This window comes from Diadema antillarum, unplaced genomic scaffold, assembly GCF_040938485.1.
Source record: "Diadema antillarum isolate AM-2024a unplaced genomic scaffold, OU_Dant_1.0 seq00000130_RagTag, whole genome shotgun sequence".
Taxonomy (NCBI): domain Eukaryota; kingdom Metazoa; phylum Echinodermata; class Echinoidea; order Diadematoida; family Diadematidae; genus Diadema; species Diadema antillarum.
Window position 1 is genome coordinate 994,649 of NW_027271208.1, and position 23,966 is coordinate 1,018,614.

Consider the following 23,966-nt stretch of genomic DNA (forward strand, 5'->3'; position numbering starts at 1 on the left):
GGTATAAATGTATATCAATATAAAAGGCGAAGAATATTTCGAATGAAGATGGAGGTAAGTGTGTGACATATGTAAACATAAAAATGGCTGTTTGGAATATGTGGATGTCTTCCACTTTGAGTGTTTTCCTATCTGTGAAAATAGGAGTAGTGTGATCAAAGTAATTGAACAGTGAGCATGTTCTTATTGCTTTCTTTTGTAATAACAAGAGTGCTTCGATCTTGGTTTTGCAGTAGTTTTCCTAAACTGTGTTGCAATAGTTCATAAAAGGAAAAATAGAGGCTTGTATAACATAAAAAGAGACTTTACAGATATAAAATCTGTCAAGTTATATAATATACCAATATAATAGACATTTGATTAGACACATTCTCAATATAATTATGCCAAGTCATATCGGCTACTTCTAAGAATTTGACAGATTACTGTGAAAAATAAGATAACACAAACAGACAACAGTGAAAGTATACCATTTATCATCACCAAGATTATAACAGGTGGAGTATGAACATCTCGAAAATACATGAAATAAAGTTTGTTTACATTTTATGAAAACTTATTACATTCAAACCATTACTGCACTTTTGCTAACACAGAGCTGATCTTCACGATGGTAGGAACATTAATATTTTTGTGTGAAAATAATATATAGTGTTATTGTGTTTAAAAAGGAAATGGCGTTGATGTGCAAAATAAACAACGGCCCAAAATCGAACCCTGGAGAAAACTCCACTTTATGTTCAGTTTTAATGAGTCTTACATTAATTTGATATGACAACAACGTGTCTACGCGATCAACAAAATGATCACCGGTCAATTTACTTTAGAATGGTTTCATATTGTTGTTTCACACTGTTTTAAGACATGCCTATTTAAATGTACATCTAAACAAACAAACAAACTAAAGATGCTTAAAAAACGCTGGGTTGGTTCTGTTTCGTTCTGTTTAAAAAAAAAAGAGAGAAACAAAACATAAACCACGGTGATGTTTCATTTTGATTGGATTAAACAGCAGATAAGCAGATATTACATATTCAATGATCTCACACGATATTGGTACTTCTAACTCTGATATCTAGTTTCAAGTTTCAAGTTTCAAGTTTATTCAAAGTTTCCACAATACAAAAATTACATAAGAACAATAATATGTAACAAGGAATACATTGTTGAATATATGCGATTAAAACAATTTGCAGAATATTTGAATATAAATTGACAATGCATGTAGATGCATTATAGTAAATTGTAGTATGCCATGTGCGTGTGATTCAGAGTCTAAATGCAAATGCAATTACTCGTTTACGCCTTTGAACAGCTCTAGATGTGAGAACTTTGAAAACTTGAAAGCGAAAATCCTGTGGGCAAGACTAATGTGCACTGACGGAGGCACATGCGCTGTTTACTCGATTTGTTTGCCAAAGACAAGTTAGACCAATACTGCCTATCACAAAGGTTAGATTTTGGTTTGCTTTCCCACGGCCTAAGCCAGCAATAACATGCAGCATTCAACAAAATATCAAACAAGAAAAAAAAAGAGGCGAAAAGAAATAAGAAAGAAAGATACTTTTTGAGTTTGTCGAAGGGATTATCGCGAACATGTTTATACTTCACTAATACAATTTTTATCGTGTTCGTTAAGATAAGCTCTTTGTACCTCTCCTGGATTTTTATCCCCCTTTATCAAGTAAAAAGAAAAATCTGTGCTGCTGCAGTTGGATGCTGGAGCAACTTTGCATTCCATCTGGTATTAATAAAGAGCGTTTGACGTGACTTTGGAATTTGATAGGGGGAAAGAAATTCAACTTTCTGCTTATCTGTCACGTACGGCTTCTACGTGAACTCTGGCTGCTTCGTGGAGATTTTTCAAGCGTCGGGTCAGTCACGTCGATCGGTTGCACCCAGAGATCTCATCATGCATAGGTCGTCGTTGTTGTTGATATTGAAAAGTATTGTAAACTGTATATATTTCTTTTCAAGCAGTTTGTTGTTCTTCTTGATTGGTGCTAGCTGCTGTGAAACAGTTATGCTTCTTTTTTATCTCTCTCTTTTTTAGATAGGATTATAGACGGTAAAGTTAAGTACGTGATAAGCAAGAATTTTATAATACTCTTCTCTGACAGGCCTCAATTTTCTTTCTACAGGTTGATGACATAGCGTGTTCATCACGTTGGACCAAGTCCCTGTTAACAGCAACAATAACAACAACAACAACAAAACACGCACACAAACATTATTGATTCATGAAAGCAGACAATCTTATGTTGCCTGTTGCTATCAAGAAGTACCATTACACCATGAGGTGTAACTGGATGTTAGATACCACTTGTCACGCCAAGAGAAAACTGAAGAACTAGGTCCAAGTGCAACTTTTGAAAACACCATAAAGTTAGGGTGACACATGCTGTGCAGGCCCTACCTATTTCAGCTCTAGCGGAAAATACACAAAAAACAGTATTAACTGACGCGCCCCTGTTATAGGATATTTCACTCATATGACCGTATGAAATCATTTGAGTTTTCCCTGCTCTTCCCTTTCTTCATGCTCCCAAATTATATACATGTATATAATATATATATATATATATATATATATATATATATATATATATATATATATCTTTACGTATATAGAGATACACAAGCACACACACACACATACACACACACACACATATATGTGATAAAAACCCAAGATCTATGCCATTTTTGGTTTTTATCACATATATGTGTGCGTGTGTGTGTGTGTGTGTGTGTGTGTTTGTGTATCTCTATATACGTAAAGAAATCCATCAATTCCTTTATCAAAACTGGTCCAAATCCCTCCTACTAATTATGTAGGATTTTACTGCCCCACCAAAGTGAATAGAAGTCTCGCTGTGAGCCAATCAGGTATACTGAAGTTAGCTCCTTTACATTATGATATTTTAATCCTGGGTGGCACAGCGGTGGGAAATAGAACCAGATTACTTCAGGTCAATAAATGCAAATTGACTGAATGCATCTCCAGAAGAACCAAAACGTATTATGTTGATATAGTTAAGTTAAAGTCGGCAACTTTTTTTTTTTTTGGGGGGGGGGGGAGGGGGTGTGCAAACTTAGCAAACAAAAATAATCTGTAAATTTCTTGATTGTCACACGCGTTTCAAAATTCATTTGAAGCCCAGTGTGAGTGTGTGTGTTTTGTGTGTGCGGGTGTGTATGTATTTACGCTGAGTAGTGAGTAATTACAATGGCATATCAAAAGCAAGAATGTAACTAAATTGCTAGACATTACTCTTTCTTTTTATTATTACTGCCTGTCAACGTGATCAATAGACTATAGATCACTCTTAATATAGTGTCTTTATTCGATGCTTTTTATTTCATCAGTGATACATTTTATTTTCATAATGCTATAGTAACGGGTTGTTCAGACAGAAAGTAAAGCTTTCCTGTGTTTGTTTACTTATGAAACTGCTCTTAACGATGAGGTAAGGAGAGTTAAAAGGACCTTAAATGTAGATTCATTAGAGAACACAGCTAAATAATCTGTAACTGAGGGCATTGATTCTACGTGCTGGTTTCAATATCTCAGCGACAAATTCGACGAATTATCACACATCGTTTGCCTTTTCAATTATGTGAATATCATGCTTTTCCAAACACAAAAGTAGTTTATTTTTTGTTTTGTTAGCATCTTCAGTAATTCGCTGTGATCCATTTTGAGTCTGAATGTATACTCTTCCCTCTTATTCATGTGATTGACAGTCCGTGGCATTGTTTACGGAGTTACAACAGCTCCTGGGGGGGGGGGGGGGCATTTTATCAAGCGTTTGGTCAGACCTTTTTTTTTTTTTTTGACAAGTTTGCTCTTAGCCAATCAAGTGCAAAGATTTCCGTAGGATATAACAGTTTGTTAGAAAAAAAATCTGACAAAAACGCTTGATGAAATGCCTCCTAGTGTATGATTATGATACCGGTTATAGTGATATCTGTGACAGTGTGTGTGATGACAAAATATAGCGGATGGAACTGTGTCTTGAAGTGTTTCAAAAAATGAATAAATCGTTTCGGCAATGTTTTGCCAGCACGACATCTTGATGCAGACATCTTGATACAGACATCTTGATAGTGTCAGCAAATCCTCTGTGTGCTTGTGAGTTTCTTCACACACTTAAAAAAAAAAAATCACAGTACAGCTCATTCCGCCAAATCTCACCATTACATGGAGCTACTAGCTCCATGGTTCGACTATGCCTCTTTTTTCCCCCTCTTTTTACAGGAGTCGCTGCAATGATGACAGCGTCTTAAAACAGCAACGACTGCAGTATTCGGATAATGCGTGTCGATCAGAGCACAGCAAGTGTGCCGTTTATTCGTTCACCCGATGAAAGGCTGTATAACGGCAAAACAACTCATGACAGTATAAGCACTTTAGTGATAGTACATGTCAACAAGGAAAGGGGAAGTAGAAAAATTGCCGAGGCTTGGTAAACCTCTTAATTAAGGAATCAAACACGTATCATTATAATCATTAGATTCAGTGCTATTAGCATTTCAACTGGGATATAAACCTCTTTATAAATTCAATATATACAAATCACACATCATTCCACCGGTATAAATATAATAATATTCTTATATATGTATGCATTATATAAAGTTTCATGTTTTAAAATCAAATATAAAAATGAGAAAATTTGATCCAAAGCTCGGCAACATTCAACGCCAAATCTTTTTGGACGTCACTGAGGACAGTGCAACGCATTATTAAAATTTCAGAATCAGGTAGAAAATATTTTTTAAAAATTTCTTTACAAGAAGAAAAAGGACATTCCAACTAACTTCTCTGATAGACGTGGATCCACGTGTGCAGCTTTTTAAAGTTCAAACAGGAACAATCCTTACAACAGGTATAAACTGGTTTAAGAGGCACGTACAAATAATGACTAGACCAGCTAGACAGTACATGTACATGATATTCATGACTATTTGGAAGAAGCGGCTGTATACATTTTGCTATTAATTTCACGTCACTCTCTAAACATTCACATTACGTAGCGGTCAACGTCAGCGATCTATAAACATTAGTGTTTTCGCAACAACAAAAAAGTCATCTTCCCGCAAAAACTCACACACATGACTTCAAACGAAGGAAGAATACAAAATACAGCACAGCATTGATGCTACTCCAATGAATGGCCCACACGACCATATGACGCTATATCACAGAGTAATTCCATCATTTACTGTATTTCCACAGTATCTATTACTTCGCTTCAATAAACTACGCATAGCCTCACACTGCCTCGGCAGCCACAGTTAAACAATAATATTTCTTGAAATCAATGCACTTTCTGGCTTTTTTTCACCTGTTGTGAAAAGAAAAATATTCAATGGCAAAGACTGCGTATCCTTGCGCTGGTGAACATTTTCTCTCAGATGGATCGAAACAGCATTCAGTTGTGACTGCAAATTTCAAACAATTACCATTGGAATGGGAAGCTTGGCTGAGATAAAGACTTATAATCGATTTGAAAAAAAAAACCGCCGGAAGTGGAAAAATTTCGTTCGGCTAGATTATGGCAACACTCTTTTTGATGACCAAGAATATGAAATTTATGTCACAACTGAATACTGAATTGGTCAAAACATAAAGAGGAATGAAAGCGTCTGGAAAAGAGAAAAAGTGAAGATTAGACGTATAGCACTGATATATCTATCATGAAATGGTGATAAGATTGGTAAATGCATACACAGAAACACACACAAACAAACACACGCACACAACACTATGTGTACATCATAATTATGTGAGCGTAATGCCGTTCATTGATACTGTCTCAAATGGTAAGAACAAGTTTCACGTCCTGTACACTGGTCTTAATATTTTCACTTATCTCCACCTCTAAAGCGTGGTACCATATCTATATTGAAGCTATCTGGCAACTGTTTCAAAAGACTTAACCTTTGTTAATGTATTCTTTAGGAAGCTCTAAAACATTCCTGGAAGAGACTTATTTTCTGGAAGACAGAGAAATTCAGAAAGAAAGAAGGCATAAATTGTTTTGTTGCACACATCATATCAAAATCTAATAATCACACACACTACCAAGGCCTCCACACAGGCTCCGTGTCACTAGGTGGGTTGGCTTGCAATGGTAAGTACAGCTTTGGTAGATTTTCAAGACGCGATGGATAAACAAACTGTTCAAGGTGGGCGCCATTTTCGGTGGGATCACCCATTGCCAAGAAAGCTACTGGATATGGCACGGCGGAAGGTAATGCGCTGGTTGACACTCCCCCAGTCGTTCCAATTGAGGCGGGGCATGACGCGTACATTATTGCTCCTTGTCCAGAGGTGGATGCAACGTTGTGCGGCTGGGGTTGAGACTTTTGAGGAGACTGACGGCCCGATACCGGAGATACGGCGACAGAGCCTGAACTACCGGCTGAGGAGGCAGGGCGAGGGGCCAGGGCGGCCGTTTGAGGACTTAGAACTGGAACAACGGGGGCCGTTATCTGACCACCATTCAACATTTGTGACGGAACGAGAACGAACTGCCCAGGCGATTGCACCTTGATTGGAATACCTATTGGTACAAGCCGAGTTGCATTGCTACCGTTCACTCCATTTTGTGTTAGTTCTAAACGCGCCATGACGCTTGGTACCGCACTAGGTACGACGTTTGCCAAGCCGGCAGGTTGCTGCACCACTGGGGGATGAGCGGGTGCCGAGGTCACAACCGCTGCAGTGGCGCGCATTGGATGCACAATGTTCATAGAACTCGTGGGTGCCTCTGATTGGTTGGAAGTTGGCGGTACACAAGGTACTTTGTTGTGAGAACTGTCGCCATTGGCTGACTCGTCTGCGCGTCGTCGAGGGTACGCAAAATGGTCAACACTGGGTTTGGGATTCTGCAGCGAGTTAGCGAGGTGGGATAAAAGGCCTGTCCTCGCTTCGCCGTTTAGCGAATTCTGATTGGCCGATAGGAATTGTGTCACCGTCGATACACATTGGTTGTATCCAGCTCTGAACTGTGCTTGCGCATGGGGGTCTGGGGGATTACCTGAAACGCAAACATAAACAAACAACATGAATGTTATCATAATCATTCTGTATCGATGGCTACTTAAAATTAGTTATTTTTCAAAACTTTCCAATAGCAACAACAACAAAAAATGAGTACTGAAGGCTTAAGTCTTTTTTTAGAACAAGGTAAACATATTATTTAGTTCGTAAGTTAGGCTTTGCGGGTTGTATCAAGGTCACATATATAACAGGAAATATAACAGGAAAGAAACAAACATCTATATACGACATTCAAGTCACGCATTGCACCTGCCAAGTGTTGTCTTATTTTGTGTGGGTTTTTTTTACTCTACTTGAGTTCTGAAAATGAAATCAGGGCAAGCATTACGGATCTCAGTATATATCTAATCAATTTTATTATCGCTGCTTGTGTTTCCACATTTAATGAAACCTTGAAGGGCCTCATTAGAAGTGATCGTATATGTCTTGCCTCAAGGTGAATAACATCTATTTGCAAAGGTAGAAAAGTTATCAGAGGGTATCATTACATGGGGCCCAGCCAAAATAATTTTCGATCATGTAAGATCGGTACACATGGTAAGGAGTGCCACTATAACCATAAGCTGACGGATATCGGAACCCCAGCCCCCCATACAATGTATGTGTGTGTGTGTGTGTGTGTGTGTGATGGGGTGGGAGAGTAATAATGACAAGGTGAAAACATGCGATGGATTGCTCTTTGCCTATAAAACATCACAGTGGTAAAAGAACATTCTGAAGGCAATCGCGAAATATTATAATATGATAGATTTAATCATTCCTTCCCAATGCCAGACTTTTTTAAAACTATAATTACAGAATGTTCGAAATGGAAAGTGGCGAGTCCTTGGGTGTTTGGTGGAGGTCGCTGGCCGTACTATAAGAGTTATGCGATTATGGGTGCGATTTAACAAGATCTTATCAGCTTGAGTATATCAAGGTAGACCATCACAATGGGAGATGTTCTCTCAACTCTCCAGATTGACAGAAGTTTCAACCAGCAAACAAACTCAAAACGTAATGCACATTGTTTGTTTAATCCCACTCACGGATAGTGTATTGATCATAGCATACGACGACGGCCCAAACAGAGCCCAAGGATGCCACCCTTCCTACCCCCCCACCCCCCCCCCCCGTCCATCTTACATGTGACAGTATGTACATTTCCCTACACAACTTTCGAAGTTTCAGAGCGTATCAAATATCCAGTAAATGTCGCAATGCTAGTCTAAAAATCTTTCAACAAGAAACTCTCGAACAACCAATCAATGGAAAAGGGAGGCAAAGACATGGCTCTCAATTAAACGAGTTTAGAATACATTGTATTCGAAAAAAGAACCAAAGTACCTTCTATGTGCATTCAGACGTTCATCTTCAACCTATCTGTGTGTGGGTGTGTGTTTATATTGTGCTGAGGATGATGAAACATAAAGAGGAAAGGGTCCTTCGTTATCACACCCTTGAAATTCCTTTCTGACGTCAGTAATGTTGCTCAAGGGAGTCTTCCTATGGTCGTTTTCAAAGGCTATGCTTTGCCACAATCCGTTTCCTCATTTTTCTCCTGACGATTGTGCAAAATATGTTTGAGTAATAGCCAATATTACCCATAATTCGAGACATCAGAGATGATCTTCTGCTGTCTCTTTGGTATGAAAAAGTCCTTCATCTTCTAGTTATCGATCAAATCGCAAACTGTCCATCTCCCCTGTCTGCGTGGCTACAGATTTGCAGAGTCAATATGTACATTCATGTTAATTAGTCCTTGTGGTACAAGGGTTGCGCTTTATGTCACGGGGCAGGCTGCCGGCAAGACCTTAATTGATTAGGCCCTTTGTAGGCATGTGTGTCTTGCTCTTTATTGGTGTCTTTATGATACATCAGATTGGAGCACCAATGTTTGTCTTTCCCATCGTAGACCGCGTGTAAAGGTAAGAAGGAGCGTCTACAGACGTTCTCACGATCCTCAACAGGTAACCCTCAATCGCTGGCTCACCTGGACACTGGGGGCAGGCACGCAGGCACGCGCGCTCACGTTCACCCTCTCGCTTGCCCAAATTCCTGTCTACGACAATGTTTTACGGCACAATGGATCACACTTCAATGAGCTGGATCTTTATCCTCTAATGCCACAATTTGCACAGAATCCATATATTCAAACACTTCTATAATCGAGAGAATGGTTACTTTTACTCGAAACACAAATGTGACTTTCGACTTTTCTACCTGAGCGATATAACAAAAATTAAACGCCTACTCTGAAGGTTTTCAAAATAATTTCTGGATGCACCATAAAATATTCACACCTGCAGGGATAATATATCTTTCTTTTAAGTCAGGCAATCTCTAAATTGTGCAAAAATTACTTACTGGAGGAAAACACACTTGTAGATATCACCTGTTCGCGTTGGCTTTACAGTAAATATTACAGCACAGCAGGTAAAGCCCTGTCATATAGTACGCAACTAAATTGCTTCAGCTGAAACGACGCAAGCTTTATGCAAATACTATTCTATGATCAGTGACTGATGGCATTACGTTCATTGTTTTGATTTATTTTGATAAGAACTAAGACGAGATATGTTACTTCAAGTGATACACTGTGTAGCAGTTTAACCCATCTTTGATTTGGCGCAATCGAGGTACGGCTGTACGCAGCCTTATAAAAAAAGAGTCTAGTATTCAAGGCTTTAATTATGTCAAAAGATGAATCAGGTACGCAAGAAACATTTTCTTTTTTAATCTGAAGAGTAAAGCTATAAAAAAGAACGTAAAATGCATCTACTTGCATAGCAAAGTGAGAATAGATTGTCCTAGATATACTTCAGATTATTCCTACATAAAACACAATTTGCTTCTCTTAACCCAGCGACCTGCACAAAAATGGTAATGACCTATTGTGATTTGCTACCCAGCAGCATTTCAAATGTACTAGTTCTAAGAATTAGGTTGTTTTTCGTCAAATAACTCATATTATTTCTCTCTTTGCAAACAATCACGGAAAAAATAGGCAAGTGTTCAAATGCAAACAGAGAATTCTATCGCTTTAGCGAATACCGCTGACTCGCTTCATTTAGCTATATCTACACAATTTCTACAAGCTTGTTGACAGAAGCAAAAACATTATAACTCACAAAACATAAAATATGCGAAAAATGTGGACCACTGAGTGATGGTGAAAAACCTATTAGCTGATTTTACGCATTATTATTGACTCTTTAGTCCTCCCAGTTATCATTTTTAATCCGCTTGCCTACAATTTAACAACATTCAAAAGTCTGATATTGGTATTCCCACATCCATATTGCAGCGGTGAGAAATGAGACGCCCCAACATTATTGGTGAAATGCCAGCCCGTTTTGCAGGCTGCTTGAATGTTTACATTTCGTGATCTGTTACGTGGGCAGTCAGTTATGTGTTCGCATTATGTCCACAATATTGTGGCACTTGCTTCAAAGATAGTTACACTAAGATTTGACGTATACAAACGACTGATGCACCTCTATTTACACTCATGCCTACCCTCTTTTTGACGTTCATTCAGTAAGGTGTCATCGCCCCCGCGCTTTGTGATTTTTGCGACGAAGACAAAAAATTGAATTTCTTCGTAAAAGTGTGTTCAAGAATGTACTTATGGTCTATTGCGTATTGATATTTGAAGTCCCAGGTTACCAAAATATTTACGTCTACCTCGGTGTGTATTAAACGCTATGCAAAGGACGTTAGCTAAGGACTATAGATGTCATTCATTTCAGAAGGACGTCTACGTTTACCGCATACCAGGCACAAAAGTATATACTGCTGCCTTACGATGGTGAAACAAAGTATAGCTTAAAAAGCCTTCAACAAATAATGTGCTGGAAGAAGCTGCGATCTCTAATTGTCCTCAACGCATGAAGCCATTTGGGGTACTTTCTTTTTACTTCGACAACTAAACTTGAAGGAAAAGGGCATGATCAGTATCACTTACATGTAGTGGAGAGAGAACTAAGATGAAATGAAATGAAAATATATATTGGTATATGTATTACCTCTGCTGCCAAGCTGGCGAAGCTGTTTGACATACTTCACGGTCTGCTCCAAAATGTCCGCTTTTTCCCGCTTGTTCTGCCTTGAGCTGCCACTCTGTCAATGAGAAAATTAAAACACATTCAGACATAATATATATACATATATATATTGTCATCTCTAAACTATGGTAAAGTGCAAGCTGAGATGACAGCGCAATCATACGTTTCACTTTCTACAGGTGCAAAATGTGCCGATCATTACTTTAATCTTTCAGTAATGACAACCATGACACCATTATCTATACGTGCATAATGGCATACGGGTACACATATGAGTACAAATATATGCAATGCAAGTATATATATAAATATATATATATATACACATACATCATATATGTAAGAATTATATCGTTATTCTATCACACAAAAAAGCACAATCATTTGCCGTCACTATAGGCGCTTGAGTAAGAGGATCTTCAAACAAATATCATATTTTCATATGTTTCATTCTAACCTAGTAGCATTTCAAAAGAATTGTTCACCTCAGTTCCATGCAGAAAAGTTTCAGTAATACAAATAATAAGGTGGTGGACTGCAGGTGTCATAAAAAATGGTATTTTATCCGATTCATTGCCACGACCTGCTTTAGTTTTGTATTCTCTCTCCTATTAGGCACGTACAGGCGTTCACGACTACCCTACTTTCGGGCAGCTTCAAAGTACAATCTTTCTGATCTCAAAACTCGGTGTTAGGCATCAATTTTCACGTGAGTGATCTCATGAAAACATGGGAACAAGTACTTACAATCACCTCTCTGGCCAATCTTTGTAAAGGAGCCATTCAAATATTAAATTAGATATGACAAATTAGGAGGAAACACAAACACACCCGGCGAGGAATTTCATACCAAAGAAGGTGTTGCCCTGAAGAGGTGGTCAAAACTATTAGATTCCTAGGGCATTGCAACCAAAAGAGGTCAAGATCTCAAGTGTGACTCCATTCCATTTTTTTTCTTCTTTTCAGTGAAAGACGCATGACAAACTCCAAGGTTTAGATGACATCGCAAACTGTAAGCTCCACTGTGATCCAAATATCTCTTCTCTCTCTCTCTCTCACTGATTCTCCTACTATTATACATGTATGAAGACCCTAGTTTCTTATTATTAGTAGTTATTCCTTCGTGACTGTCAAGTTCGATTCACGCGACCTAAAAACAGGCGCGTGAATGAGATTTGTATCACCGGTCGCCGCCGACACGTTCGAACCGGGTCACGCCCGGGCCAAGCCCCGTTGCGAAGTATATCAAGGTCAGCGTGTTCCCACGACAACCTTGCGATTCATCGGTGGATCGCTGAAATATAAGTGTCATCCATTTCGTCTCGAAAACTTACCCCCCCCCAAAAAAAAAAAAAAAATAATAATAATAAATAAATAAATAAATAAATAAATAAAACAAACAGGAACAAAACATACACACACAGATAAACACCACCAAAGACAAACAAACATGTTATGATATGAAAGAGAGTGACTGATCTTGATCTTCTGACCTGACACTGCAGAGAAATCTAATCTTTTAATTGTTTCTCACCTACTGACTTCCTAAACAAATTAGCATGAGTAATCAAATACTGCCCGAGACAATTAATAGGCCTATTCTGTTTCTCTTTTACATATATATATATATATATATTAAAGTAGTATATCAAAGGGAAAGAAATTGGCTTCAGCAATCAGATTCGGGATATCTAGCAGTTTACGTCTTCACATACCTCCAATCAATCTCCGATGCAGTTACACGAATGAATACTTCAAATGGTTGTTCTAAAACTTTGCGTATATGCACAACACCAAATTGCATGCCATTTTAATTTTCTGTATGTGTCCACGTCTATGCGATAAGATTTTAAAAGAAATTAAGAAAATAAAACAGACAAATTTGTAAGTAGAAAACAAAGATTCGGTATCTTTCTCCCCCCCCCCCCCCCGCACCCCGAAATGTTCATGGAATTAGCAAGATTTGTATCATAATGGCTACGATGGAGGCTGCATCGAAAAATGAAAAATAGATACTTCACAGCTTGTGGCATAACAACATCATAACTTGAGGATATTAAAGTAGGATATGGATCGTATTTACTACGTAGGCCTACATCAGTGTTCACATTGATGACCACACGCGATGGGATGATCCCATGGAGATGGAGTATAGGCCTATACAGACATATGCCTGCCTCAGTTTATACCACAAAACATCATTTCACTTTCATAAATCATAATTATTCAAAGGGATGTTCACCAGAAACGCAGCTCCGTATATACACAGTTTGAAAAGAAAAACAAATACACACACAATTTGTTCTGTGTATGAGTGCAAAAGAAATGCATGACTTCATTTCCTATTGGCCCGACATGGTTTTGAAAAGACAAGCAATCCGATATTGGTTTATGAATTGTATTTCGCTAACTCCGAGATTCTATGGAGAGTAATGAGGGATGACGAAAAAGCGAGTCAATTTGAATTGTTGAAATCTAGCTTTGTTACGTTTAACTTGACCCGGGCACTTTCGCAACAAAGACACCTTTTCATATAGCTGTTTGTGGGTTGTTATTTGTTATTTTCTTTTCTTCGGTGCACAACGTGAACAAAATGAATTTGAAAAGTAACGTAAATAAAACAGTGTGGATAATGGCGAATAATGATGACATATAATTACATTGTAGCCATAAATGCAATGTGATTTAGAAATACTGCAATATACTTTAGATCTCAACACCGTCGTTAAACTAACGCACGCCATTAGCATATATTTTTGTTAAAGAAAATGTATTATGTATATTACAGCTCACACGTAAAATGCGCCACATGATAATTGGAAAGGTTATAAATTAATTAAGGAAATGTGAATATTGCTCTTCTTTGTTGCAAGAATTAACTTTCAAAATAAACCAAACTTTGAAACACGACATTCTTAGATATTCTACGCAATTTTTGGGCAAAAAAAATAAGGTGTATATCGCTGGGATATAATCATTATTGACGTAACATATGCGTTATGGTTATAAAGCATAGAGTGGAATGTAAAGCAATATCACATGTAGATCCATTGTTGGTTTTGTTGACATTGCTGGTATCTTTGATTTCAGAGTGAAGAGCGATTCACCGAGAAGTGCCAATATAAATGACATTGCACAAACTCAATCACCATGAGCCTAAGCATTATTGCCAATGTGAAGTGCTTTTTCCATCTTTTTTTTTTCAAACTGCTTAGGCATATGTGGTATTCCATTTCTAAATTGTGTAAGGAAACAGCTCATTTCTATCCGACATGATATGCTAAGAAGAGTCTCTCGTACATCAGGGATTCTTCTATATATAACGAAGCTGTCCACCGGATGAACACGGAACAGCCAGTACTTGGAGATAACTTTTTTGGAGTAGAGGTTCTTGTGTACCCCGCGCCACACGCACAGTTTTGAAGTGTTTTGTTTGTGACACCCTGAGCTACGCTCGGCCTTTGTTTGCGACTCGGGTGATCAACGAAGCTCATCAGAGCTTTGCCTATGGCACGCTGTTCTCATTTCCTTTTTTTTCCTTTTTTATATGAGAATTGACACTTTAAGAGAAACAACAAATAAACACCTCACGTATCAAGATGGCCGACACAATCACATTTTTCCTTTCTGCACGCCTGGTCACGAAGCAGACATCTTGAACAATGAGGCAACAACTCTACAAAGGAATAACGAAATCTAATTCTGTAATATGGATATCATGAGTCTCTATTATGTCTCTCTAGACGTGACGCGATTTTATGCTACAACAGATTGTCATACTGAAACTATTTCCTGGTGAACTGAGAAGCCCGTCTGATTTTCTGTAGCTTGCTATTGATCTTGATTACCTGAAGAATAAGAGAAACAAAAGCAGCACCAATTGATTGGCACAACTTAAAAAGGCGTTGACCTATTCAGTATCTAATACTTCGCAGTAATTACTCTGTTGGTTTTATCTTTAGTTTCCTCCCATTTCGAGCTATGAGCAACAGTTTTGCGGGGGAAGCAATTCCCCTGCATGCGTGTCAAACACAATTAAGGTCTTTCGCGTGGCGCCGTTGAAACCGGGGACCTGTATGCTCGCGAGCATCCCTAATGCCGACACCACCACGCCAAAACAAGCTAACGCCCAACCACGTGGCGGCTCTTATTGCGTATGCTGCTTCCATATACCGCGAAGTGGAATCCTTGTAACCTGTTATGACCAGTGGTGTCAAGCTATCGTCAATCTTTCTGCTGGTTTCTTGACCATCTCTACGTCGATATCATCCTAAAAGTGGCAATGTGTGACTTTACAGAGATTCATTTAAAATCACTTGATTATAACATATATGCTTGCATCTTGCGAGTACTTTCGTTTTGCGCCATGTAACCAAACTTTAGTAGGGTATGCATGCTATTATAGTCAAACGCATTGCTCAGCGTAATAAATCACTCAAGATCTACCGAAATTGTGCATGAGGTCCACACTGATAGAGATAATGATGATGATTGAGTTAGCTTATTTTTTTCAATGGAAATGTTCGATAATCCTGAACGGAGAAGAAACTATATCTACAAGTATAATGTCTCTTTATCAAAATCTGTAATTGTTTAGCTTGTGTTAACGTAAATACTAACTTGCTTTCACAAGATTTGATCTCACTAAAAAGTATATATTGCGACAATAAACGATTAACTAAACTGTTTTTATTGCTTTTACTGGGAAATTAAAACCATCAATATCCAAAAATTAAGTATCCAATATACAATTAAATTGGAAAGTGGAATTTTACCAAGAAAACTCAGAATAAAGACAAGCTAAGAAAGACACTTCTCGAATACCAATATTGTGAGAAATTGATAAGATAAACTTTTGGGACAAGGAAATACCACATTCGTAAACCAAGTTGTCAAACCGGAAAACAATTTAGAGAGTTTGGGACAATTCTGTAGGCGAAGATAGCTTGTGTTACTTAGCACTCGAAGACCATACACATTCTGTTCATTGGTATAACGCTACAAACAGAAAACCCTCGCGATGAGACACAGGAATTTTAAGTACTTTCTCGTCCTTTCATAACCCCTCTCGTTTCTTAACCCTTTTTCTCCGGCACTCTAAATGCCTTGTATATTTTACACAGTGCTCACCATGCTCTTGAAGACAATCAGGTAAGTGTTTCCCCTCATCCTTAAAATATGCGGTCCTGTTGCGGACCAGTCTTATACCAGTGCCCCCTTTATGGGGCCCTGGGGTGCTCAACGCCTCTGTCACTCTAAAACACCTTGGGTGGAGTACCGCCATGAGCGCGCCAATACGGTTGAGCTGCCTGTCTTCAAGTTACTCTCGAGATTCCATAAAAGCAAGTCAAGCGTTGGACGAAGAGCCCTTCTTTGTTGGTAAGGTCTTTTTAACGGATAAGTGCTACATTTTGGGTGGATTAATCGTAAATCTGTTTTTATGCCCTTTCTCTTTTCCCTAGTGCCATCCTGTGTCTTTCTATCAGGCCAGTCGGGCAGAAAACGTACAGTAAACATCGGAGAATGGGATGGCTTAAACTCAAAATACATTTTCCTATTTTAAGAAGCCATGTAAAGACACGGGCGACGGTCATTTTATGCAGTGTTATACACGATACATTGCTTGCTTGTGGTGTTCCTATACCGCATATCGTCTTATGAAAATATTTATGATATCAGTGATGCTACTAGAAGTAGTAAAAATAGATGAATATATACATAATAAAATAGTAGATGTATCATATGCGCATATATATATTACGCACAAACTTTCGTACTTATTGCATGAAGCATCTATTTCCTGATTGAGGCAAGTAGTAGATTCATAACGATAGGCAATGTTATAAAATAATAATCGTAGATTAATTGAACCGGTGGTATAACGTTCTAAACAGAAAGCTTAACGTGTTTCTCTGTACAGAATAATCGTCTGTTTTAAGTAATAAAATCATCTCGTCTATTTGCTTTTAGCGTGTCTCCCATGAGAGAGCAATTTGAAAAACTAGTTTTCATGATCTACGTTTAATTGTCCAGGTGATGGTGAAAAGATAAACGTAGCAAACTTGTACTAAATATACCAACCAGATAGCCGAGCATTCGCTGCCATTTAAATTCTTTCTCTGTATCTAAGGCTCATATTGTGAAATGAAGTGGAATGTATTATTCGTGACAGCCTCAACACTATGAAAAAGCTAACGAAATTCAGAATGCACTGCCTCAAATATTTTAGCACAAAAAGATTCTTTTTTTCTTGAAGTTACGCTCACTTATACTCAACCTGCTTCAGAAAGCTACCTTGTCGTTGAAGAAAAAAAGCCTTTAATTTTCTCACATTCAACCCCACAAAATGCTATGTTATAAATTGGTGCCATTTCGAATTAATTCGTCTCTGATTTTCTCAGAAAATTTGTTTACTGCTTGTATCATTCGGTACTCTTTTCTTATGTATTTTGTGCTACCTATTTGGATTATTATGTCTCGTTTCTTTGCCCACGTGGTGAGTGAGGGTTATAGATTCGGCGAACTTATTTGCACCGATTCTCCTTCTTCCTGACACTGGTCGCCATTGTGTGAAAGGGAAGATGTTCTAACGACATTAAAATCGATATGGCCTTCAAAATCAAAATGATCAGTAAAAGCGCTTGGAAGCACGGAGAATGATTAATAGGGGATGATGCGAAAGCTGACTTGGCTTGTGATAAGTGTTGTCGAAGATGAGAAAGATAGGTCTTGCCCATGATTGGTGGTGCTATTTGGCTAAATTACAGAGTCATACCTAGTTGCTAACAATTTGCCACTCAAAGAGTAGCGAATATTTCGGCTCAAACTCTTATGCGGGTGGTAGAAAATACAAATCGTCGCCGGTTTTACTACCATCATTTTCACTGAATGAGAATTCTCTTACATTTAACCTTGTCACGACTTCAGACACCCTATCTAGCTTGTCTAGAAAGATGCATTAGTAGTATGGTGTTAGAATATCAGCATAGTTTTGCCCGACCCGGAGGAAGAAGAAAAAAAGAGAAAAGGGATGCGAAAGTGACATCATTTGTTGTTGTTGTTGTTTATGCAAATTTTGTAAACTCAATGATGTTTAAAGTGGAAATAAATGAATAGAATGGAATGGAAATAAAATGAAAAGTAGAGAAAATCTCACCTCAGGATTGAGAGAATCGAGAATGGACTGAAGCTCCATGAGACAGTCGTTGATTCTCGCCCTCCTCTTTTTCTCCATAAGCGGCTTCGATGACTGCAAAAGAAAATGCAGGGGAAAGATGATTTCATATAATTATTGTCATAATCATTGAAATGAATAGAATGAATCTGCATACCTGTCATTACACATTTCGCTTATGTTATTAAACACTACATAGAGTCATTTACATGGGTACAGACATGATGTATATCACATGATATTTTGTAGCTTAAACGTTTCAGTTTTAGTTTGTTTTATTTCTCCACTTGTGCTGATGAAATCATAATCAACAACATTATCATCAAAATACAAGTAAGAGCATGTATACATTACAGTGTATCTTCAGAAACAGGGGGAAGAGACCGGCATCAATAAGCAATTTGCTTGCCTGAGATCAAGGGCCTCTGGTATCTAGGCGTCAAATTCCTAGGAGCTATGGGAGAGCTTTTTCCTGGACGTAGACTACCGGTACTCAGAGTCGCAAAATATCTGTCCCCCGTCCAGGTGGACTGCTAAAAAGCATGTCGGTGCTTTCTTTGATATGATGGCAGTCTCTAACATATTTCGCCTATCTTTTCTTGAGTGGTCCACTATTGCAAGCACTGCTTTTTAGGTGGATTTATCATTTTTTTTCTCTCTCTCTCACAATAGAGATAATATAACAAGTCTGGTTTGAAACTGTGCATACATGTTTTAAATTCGTTAATTACAATTAATTTTCATCTTACAGTCAACCAAAGTTTACTCAAGATTAGCGGTAATCTTCTTTTATTTTGTTCTGAATTTAATCGTGTTGGACGAGGATTGGAATTCAAACGTCGAAATGGTTATGGTGTCAATTAATTTTGGATTGAACTTCCTATAAAATATTTCATAAGAAACGAGAGTATTTGTGACGCTAACCACAAGAATGCTTCCATTTTAACAAAATGTAAGCATGTTCATTTTATTCTGCCAATAACTAAGATATGGCAATCTTGAGAAAAGAAAAATATGAAAATTAAGATCAAAATGACCAGGTCACGTACACATTCGTCCATGATAAGATGGAATGTTCTTGGAAGGAAATTGCTACTCTGACTGCGGACATAATATTCGAGTCATGTAGGGTCCAATAAGTTAATTTCTCACACAAATTTGTTGCACATCAACTATTCCTAGAGTGTCATAATTTTGCATAAACGAAATAGAAAATATGATAATCTATATCAACTTAATTGTAGAACCCTACAAATGACATTATTTGTAAATTTAATACTGTTGAGAAGTAAATGTGAAATTTGTGGTCAGATGTCATGATTCAATCACTAAATCTGCAACGAGATATTGGTTTGGTTATTCTGGCTTTGAAAAGAGACTTAATTGTCTGTATGTCTGTCTTAATTGTATCTGTATATAAGTCTTAATTGTATCTGTATATAAGTACACACACACACACATATATATATACGTGTGTGTGTGTTTCCGTCTGTCCGTGTTTGTGCGAATGAGTGCATGGAAACAAATACAGGAGTATCCATCATCTGATGGGATCGTTATGAAGTGCACGTCACCCAATTGTTTCTCCCCTATTTTGTTTTCTCTCCCACCCCTTAATCCGTTCTCAAGAACCCGAGGCAAAGTGGACCTGCATAGTGCTGTCTGGTGGTGATATTCAAAAAGCTGTCCATCAAAGGAAGCCCCGTGTTTTCTTGTCTGTTATTTCGTGGCGCCTCATCCTGGACCGATAGTCTTTACATCGAGACCTTGACATCATTGCCCAGAAGAGTTGAATTCGCTGCATCCACACCGGCGACGTTGTTTTCCAATTTCATTTCGTCGGCGCCATAATGTGATATTTTCTGTTTAACTGGTATTTTCAATTGGACGTGTAGTTCTGACTAATAACGACTGAAATTAGCTCCTTTTGCTCCTGTCGCTTTAAGTTTTGGTCCAGAGGAGTAGACTAGTCCTATTCACCCGTAGCCGTTTCGTCTGTTGGCCTTGTATCGATTCCAAGACGCACCCCTTTGTTCTTGATCGATAGAGAGTGTAATCCTTCCCCCTTATAGTTGTCAAAGACCCGTGAGAAAGTGTGAGCCTTGTATCGGTGGAGGAAGCTAGACGATTACGCACTCGGCGAGACCGCCACGATAGGCCCGAGGCTCCGTGACACTTCGATCAATAGAAAATATGAACAACAGGTTCTCTTGACAGACTTCGATGTTTATGCGCTTCATTATCCGATGTAACATTCCTAACAAAACAAGTTGATCGGACTTATCGAGACTCACTGCCTCTTATCCGAGTTTACAGGATCATTCCATCTTACCTTTCGCTATCTATTCTAAGAGATGAAAAAAGAAACCCACACACATAGTCCTGTCGCAGGAGGAGCGCCACATTTACTAACCCCTGTGCAGGAATGTGAATGTTCCATCTCCGTCACTTTAGGGAGAGTTTTGTTTTTATGTTTTGGAGTTATATAGAATGGAATGACGCCCTGATTTTTAAAAGGGAACCTCGTTAGAGAATCAGTTAAAATAACAAAACATTAAACTTTACTTTGCAGTTAACTGCAGGAAACATGCTTAGAAATCATCTGTTTTCCATTGCTACAATTCAATTTTCACCTATCACTGCCAATGGTTTCAAGTCCTTAACTTTCTATCCTGTCATTAAATAACGATTCAAACATGACAGATGCACGTACGCATATCACGTGTATGGATATGCGCATGTGTGTGTGTATGTTGATTATAAAAAGGTTAAATGATGAACAATTTATTCTTAAAGATTGCAGCCATTTCCTTTCTTCGTTTCAATCGCTCGTAACGTTATATCGTTTCTGTTCAAAGCAGGTAGTATCCTGAAATCACGCCGTAAAGAATCTCCATTGTTATTGGCGTGTCATATCAAAGTACAAAAATGATATGTCATGACATGCCTCGACATGTCTTATTTAGCTGAAAAGAGTTAACTAAGCGAACCCTATTTTCTACATGTCTTATTGGAAGCATCGAGGGAATGCGGAAACTGATTGGTCGAAATCCAGTCCTATTGTTAAAGCGTGTTTCGCCACCAATCCCTGAACACAGTCCGTCTTTGTTTAATGTTGGTATGAGTCATGGTGAACGAGTAGAAGAAAACAGACCACAGCGATGAATACGATTTCGTTTTGACTCCAAGTTTCTGCATTTAAGGTACAAAGTAGCACTGTAAAACATTATGTACACGAAAATTGAGAGAGAGGTATTCGATTAACATATCTCATTTGGATATTTCATTAATTACACCTTAGAAAGAATGATATCACCTACGTCTGGGTCTCTCAAAAGGAACAGAGAAAATGTCGGGATAAGTGCAAATGACTGAAAAAAAGTAGGCCTACATGTATTGGAATAAAATTGGAAGATCAAATCATGCCTCGCGTAAACAGTAACTGCATGATTGCAATTAACTTAAGTATCTCATGAACAAAATCACGGCCGGTGGATTGAGGGACATGCTCAACAGAAACTCGGCAGTCACTCTGCCCCTGAACGACGGGTACTTAGACATTAAACAATGGGTAATCAAGCGTAAGTCATTCTGGTTTTTACGTGTGTAGAATATTGAAATGTGTGCAACGAATATATGTTGACTACTGTATTGACTATTGCACGCACTCTTAATGCGGAGAAAAGAAATGAAGCGCCATTTTTGATCAAATGCCAAATCGCACAAGTTGTCGGTTGTACATCGTCATCGCATCAAAGTACAGCTGCATCAAAATGTATCATACGAAAGACCGGCTAATACTTTGAATACATAGAATTTCTTATTGATATCTTGGGTTTTCTTTTGAAATTGTGACTTTTTGAATGATACACTTACATGATTATCTGTCATCTATATCGAACAAAGCGCATTTCGTCACATTCCATAGTAATTACAAACAAGTATAAAGACTTTCACACACGCGACACTTACGGCGCTTTAAGGTCATCGATTGAGTGTGGAAAATAAAATGGATAGCTCGCAGGAATAAATTCAACACTACAGGATTAATACACTAAGGCTATACCCTTTTTCACATTTCATATGACGAGGATTAAACAATACACCATGAATGCCGGGGTGAATACTCATGGCATTGAAAGAAGCGTATTGCTACTATTGGCATGACGTGATTTAATACACCAAGATTTTAGTGTGGGACAAAGTAACAAGCAAGTTCCATTTCGGCTTCCAATCAAAAGTCCCAGAGCAGAGCAAGTATTGTACATGTAAATGTATCTATGTATACGTACCTGCAAAACCAAAACTCTTACAATAAGAACAAACAAGAGTACAATTATTTGCAAGATTGGGAATTATTGACAGACAGTTACAAGCATTGAAACATTGGATAAGGCTCCTTCTTTCTCCATATTTCACGAAATTTGAATATTGTTATAAAAAGGGAACATTGGAAGGCGTGTGTTTGTATATGAATACATGAACAAATAAATAAAACACCGTTTGGATCATTGTAGTTGTGAGGAAATCGCAAGTAAAATGTTTGGATAGTAGACACCGTTTACAATTCCAGTGCTGCTTCTCTTGTCAATGACGTACCTTGTGTACTTTCCATATGACTGACAGCTCTTTCACAAAATCAAAAACACATTCCAAAATAATAGCAAGAAAATATCAAGCAGCGATATTCACATATGAGATTACACTGTAAAAGGATGCTGGTTATGTTGTGTCAAAGGGGATGATATCATACCTTCCGCCCATCGTGGTTCCTGCTGGGTTTTTCAGCCGACATCTCACTGGTTGAATTTGGCTTCCCGCGGCGTGCGCCGAAAAAGCGATTAAATCTCACGCGCAGACGACCTATCTTGGACACCCGATACTTCAACGATACTGAGCGATACTCGCAACCTGTTGCCTAGCAAAGAGGCACGCTCTGCTTTTTCCAATGTCTTTTTCTTCCACAGAGAGGAGGAAGATACAAGAAACTTTCCAGCCTTGGTCCAGTTACATCAATCATTTGATCACACTCCTGAAAAACATTCTTTTTTCTGTTCGCGAGATCCCTAACTTAATTCCTTTTTCTTACTTCGGTCGCCTGTTGGTGATGAATTATCATTCAGAGTTTCGCTGACACCAGAAGAGGCATTAAAACGATGAATCGGCGGAGGGAAGGTTGTTTTTATTTTCCTGAAAAGAAGTTCGAGAGACGAGAATGAAACCATAAAAAGATTCACCTTCCCGTTGGAGTCAACATCGGGATCCGCAAAGAAAAGATCACATTCATCCCTTTGTGTTCCTGACGCATTTGATAATTGTGGTTGGCCAAAGGAGAAAAAAGGACGAGTAGTACAAAAGTACGACTCGCTTTTCTCTCTCTTTCTCCCTCTTTAGAAGTTAATACTTTAGCCTCGTCAGGTTTTATAGTCTTAGCGCGATGCGCTCAGGTATTTATAACAATAAGTGTGAGAAGCTAACCCGGGGTGCTTTCCCACGGTAGTCGCGACTGAATTCCGCTGCATACACCGCCGGCTTAAGCGTGGCTCGCTCTCTCGGCCCACTCGTCCAAACAAAAGGCGCATGTGACAGGTAGGTCGATTCAGGTGTGCGCGGTGTACCCACACTTCACGCAGGTACAATACAAAGTGATGATACGGGCGTCTCTTCTCTCTTT

General features: G+C 38.4%; 1 protein-coding gene across 1 annotated transcript; it reads right to left on the bottom strand.

The window, feature by feature from the left end:
* Positions 1 to 5,547: 5,547 nt before the first annotated feature.
* LOC139727423 (uncharacterized) lies at positions 5,548 to 23,966 on the bottom strand. Its single transcript, XM_071638378.1, has 4 exons — positions 23,046 to 23,966; positions 18,275 to 18,367; positions 11,080 to 11,173; positions 5,548 to 7,049 (listed from the first exon to the last, which is right to left on the bottom strand). Exons 1-4 carry the CDS (start codon positions 23,085 to 23,087, stop codon positions 6,088 to 6,090), a joined length of 1,191 nt encoding a protein of 396 aa, XP_071494479.1. The 5' UTR covers positions 23,088 to 23,966; the 3' UTR covers positions 5,548 to 6,087.

What these genes read in the sequence shown, in the direction of transcription:
- LOC139727423 (XM_071638378.1), bottom strand. Translation starts at nt 23,087, where the DNA reads ATGTCGGCTGAAAAACCCAGCAGGAACCACGATGGGCGGAAG. An exon ending in TCGATTCTCTCAATCCTGAG is followed by an intron (nt 11,174 to 18,274) that starts GTGAGATTTTCT and finishes TCTCATTGACAG; the next exon opens with AGTGGCAGCTCAAGGCAGAA. An exon ending in TCGCCAGCTTGGCAGCAGAG is followed by an intron (nt 7,050 to 11,079) that starts GTAATACATATA and finishes TTTGCGTTTCAG; the next exon opens with GTAATCCCCCAGACCCCCAT.